General features: G+C 45.5%; 1 protein-coding gene across 1 annotated transcript; it reads left to right on the top strand.

Moving 5' to 3' along the window:
* The first annotated feature begins 403 nt into the window (after positions 1-403).
* LOC114502147 (proline-rich protein 23B-like) lies at positions 404-1506 on the top strand. Its single transcript, XM_028519007.2, is given in 1 exon segment — positions 404-1506. A coding segment is annotated over 1 exon segment (717 nt). The 5' UTR covers positions 404-627; the 3' UTR covers positions 1345-1506.
* The last annotated feature ends 2705 nt before the right edge of the window (positions 1507-4211 follow it).

Genomic DNA, 4211 nt, shown 5'->3' with positions numbered 1-4211 from the left:
AAGCGTTTCTATTTTTAAAAAATTGCATTTCTACTTTCTCTCCTGAATGGAAAGAATTTCAAGAACCATTTGCATTAGGAGTGATGGGAGATGGAGTAAAGGCTTTTCATAGCGTCCAGGAAAAATCTTAGAAGACATTAGACATACGCTACCTCTAAAAGTAAGCAAGCAATTTATGAGATTGTGTTTTGGCTATTTTTTCCCCTCACGAATAAAGGGCACGGGGCCCCAAACGAGCACCCAAGGCGCATTCCCCTACACTTCCTAGAAAACCTACCCCACCAAGGCACCAAACCTGCTGCTCCTTTTGGCCGGAGGCGGGGCTTAGAGTGAGACGCAGGTCACCTGACAGCTCACGTCGTTAATCACCCCGCGCTTTCGGGTCCGCGAAAGGGGTGGAAAATTCTAAAGCTCGAGGCCAAGCCCTGGCCCCTCAAGGCTCTCCTAGAAACTGAAACTGCGGGCTTCCCAGTAGATGACCCCCCCCCCCTCCGAGCTCCAAGGACTCGCCCCGCGACCCGCGGTCCTGAGCCCCACCCGCCCCCGGCCCGCCTCACCTGTCATCCAGACCTGTCACTGAGTGACACTCGCCCTCTGCCCGGCCCAGAGCGCGCCGCCCGCAGCGCCATGGAACTGATGGCCAGCCGGCTCCTCAGCCCCAGCCCCTATCCTGCGCCCTGGTGGGGACCGCAGTCCGAAGGTCCTGGCTCCGCCAAGCGCCGCCGAATCGAGGAGTCCGCGGGCCCCGACTCCAGGACTGCGCCCAGCCTGCAAGATCCGGAGGCGGACACGCTCACGTCCGTGGTGGTCCTGGCTCCGGGCTGTGCTCTGCAGCTGCCTCTGGACTACGTCGACCTGGTGCTGGAGCCCGAGCCAACGTCGGTCCTGCAAGTGTCTCTCGGGGGGCACACCCTCATGCTGGTCCCCCAGGCCCTGTTGGAACTCGGCGCTCTCCAGGGCGCTCCCCGAGAGGACTTCGCAGTCCATCGGAGATTCTTCTGCGCATGTGTCCCAGAGATCGCCGCCCCAAAAGCGGCCTATAGCCAGGACGCGGACCCCGGGTTCCTGACTTGTCCTTGGGTGGACGCCGCGTCAGGCTGCGTCTCTGGGTTCCGCCCCTAACCGCACAGCCCCATTAGCGAGCCCTCGCCTCAGGCCGCCACCCCTAGTCCATTGAGACGCTCGCCTGGTCTCTACGTCAACCTGGACTTCCACCTTCTGGAGCCCTTCCCCAGCTCACCGCTCCAACCTCTACCTCCCTCTCCGAGTCCAGGTCCTCACGTGCGACCCCAGCGCCCTCCGGGTCCCGCGCGCAAGGCCCAGAGACGCCTGTTCCAGGAATGAACTGCCCCACCATCCCTTGCCACCCGGCCCCGGGGCTAGTGATCTACCAAGACTCCTTGTAAGCACTTAACCACCACTCAGAGATGGAGCATCTTGATTCACAGACAGTGAGCAGCTATAGTTTTTGTTGGCCTTGTTAGTTTTGTTTTGTTTTTAGTTTTGTTTTTTTAAGTAAAATGCCTTTTTTTTAAGATTTTATTTATTTTATTTTTAGGGAGGGAAGGGAGGAAGAGAGAGAGAGAGAGAGAGAGAAACATTAATGTGCGGTTGCTGGGGGTCATGGCCTGCAACCCAGGAATGTACCCTGGCTGGGAATCGAACCTGGGACACTTTGGTTCCCAGCCCGCGCTCAATCCACTGAGCTACGCCAGCCAGGGCTGAGTAAAATGCCTTAATCCGTAGCAGCAAAAAACAGACTCTAGTAAGGACCTTTAGCAAAGAGCATAGACCACATATAGCCAACCTTGGATTTTTAGGTCCCTCACCTGTGCTGGTAAGCAGCTGTTTTTTCCACATCTGTCACCTTCAGCCAACTACATTCTTGTTTCACCCCTCATACTCAGACACACTGTTGCCTCAGACTCACCTCAATTTTTTTCCAAATTTATATTTTTCCCATCACCTCCCCCATGCATTTCTTCTTTCTCTCCATTCCAAGGTTATTTCTTCTTCTTTTTTGTAGTTATGAATTTGCCTGTATATTTCCCTAATGTTCTTTGAGGAGCTTCTGAACAGCAATTTTTTTATCAGCAATATTTTTAGCATATGCAATATTTATTAGGAAGAGCCTTGTGAAAGAGAAGCAAAATAAACAGCAGTGGTCAGAGGGAGAAACTGAGGTACTACAGGTTCAGTGACAGCCTCAGCCAACCTCACTGGGAGCTCTGGGGTTAGAATGGCTGGTCAGAGTTGTCCCAGGTTAGGCTGAAACAGCCCAATTCCCTCATTCATCAGTGTGAAAGACCAGGGAGGGGCCTTGGTCCTGGTTAAGGCAGGCTTTCTCAGCTGAGACAATCTCTAAAGGGGGTGACAGTTGAAGGCTTTCTGTCCGTAGCACTCCTAGCAGTTACGGGAACAACTCTCAGTGAAGAAGAATCTGGGCAATGCATCACTCTGCCCATCACATCTCTGTGATATTGGTTATGTCTTGACATTCATCTCCATTTATTCTGGTCTTTAATTTTGACTAGAAATGAATTAATTATAATATTCTTCATATAAGCCTTGAATATTTGGGTACAGTCTTATCACCAGTTTTCTTTTTCCATTTCTTTTTGCCTTTCTAACACCCTTTCCCTGAACCTGGTCAATCAGGATAAATGGTTATTGAATAAATAAGTGAATCAATGTCACACATGTGACATTGTCATGTGACAGATGTGATGCCTTGGACTTCTAGGGATATTTCTAAACTTAGAATATAAAACTAGTAAAAACAATAGTTAAGCTATGATACTGGTTTGTTACAGAAGCAGTTTATGCAATGCCATGTTCTCCTGTACTTTCACAATCAAATGGGTATTCTTAATCATGGCAGTCTGGGCTTTGCCTGGGTTCCCCTTCATAGTAATAAGAACTCATACTCACTACAACACACTCAGCTTCACATTTGGATATTTGATCTGATTTATTATTGAGCATTTTTACATGCTTATAAGCCCACCACCCAGAATTTCCAGGCATTATTTCTTAACACTATTTTCGTAATGTTGTTTTGCTATAAAGAATTTTTACAGATAATGTAATCATAGCCTTTGATCCCCATTTCCTGTCCCCTCCCCACCATTGCCAGAAGATTCTCATCATATCATGAATTTGGTGGGCATCATGCTACATGTACAAATTATAGATATAAATAATCAATATTTATGTTGCTGTGTTGACAATCAATTTTACATAACTGGCATCATATTCTTCAGTTTACTTTTTTCCTCAACTTTATTTTTGAAATTATCACTTATAAATATACATATGATTCATTTCTCCTAAAGATTTCAGCTTCCATTATATGAATATACCATATTTTATTCACTAATTTATTAATAGATATTTGTCTTCACAGTTTTTAGTATTACAAACAATACTATAGTAGACATCCTCACACTTGTCATTGTATACACCTGAGGAGGAGTTCTTCTGCAAAATACACCTAGAAGTTGTACTGATGGGTGGCAGGATATGTACATTTACACTTTTATTAGATATTACCAAATTGTTCTCTAGAGTGGTTGCAACAGTTTAGCCTCTAGCAGTCTTTCCCCACACCATCTCACCAAACTTGAAGTTGTTTGCCAATGGTATCTTATTTTTAGATGAGATTGGGCGTGTTCAGGGTGGTATGGCCATAGACAGTATCTTATTTTTTAAAGTTGTAATTTCCTAATTACTGGTAAGATAATGCAATTTTTCATGTGTAATGAGAATAATATTTTAAAAGTAGTTTCAGATATATGCTCATACTTTGCAAATCTCACTGTCTTTCAATTTATTACCCACCAAATCTAGTAGCTTTAACCTTTTCAGGGGTGGAGGACAGGTACTGCCTAGATTAAAGCAGTTAGCTTTCAGGCTGGAGTTTCAAAGCTGACTCTTTTTCATTCATTAGTAGGCACGTATCATGAGAATCGAATTTTCTCCAGGAAGAAAAATTACAACTTAATTTCTTAAGCAATCTTTAAATCTCAACAGCCAAGTTTGGAACATAGATTTTTAACATAAGTCATCATCAGAGAGAACTGAGAAGTTCTAACTGGGCAAGAATGGAAAGAGGAAAGACTAGAGAATTTAAGCATTCACAACTCACATGTATCATGACTTCAGGCTTCTTTGAGTAAAAATCCTTATCATTAGTTGAAGAGAAGGACAAG

Source organism: Phyllostomus discolor, chromosome 7 (assembly GCF_004126475.2).
Source record: "Phyllostomus discolor isolate MPI-MPIP mPhyDis1 chromosome 7, mPhyDis1.pri.v3, whole genome shotgun sequence".
Taxonomy (NCBI): domain Eukaryota; kingdom Metazoa; phylum Chordata; class Mammalia; order Chiroptera; family Phyllostomidae; genus Phyllostomus; species Phyllostomus discolor.
The sequence above is the reverse complement of the archived record's forward strand: the minus strand, read 5'-3'. Positions and strand labels throughout refer to the sequence as shown.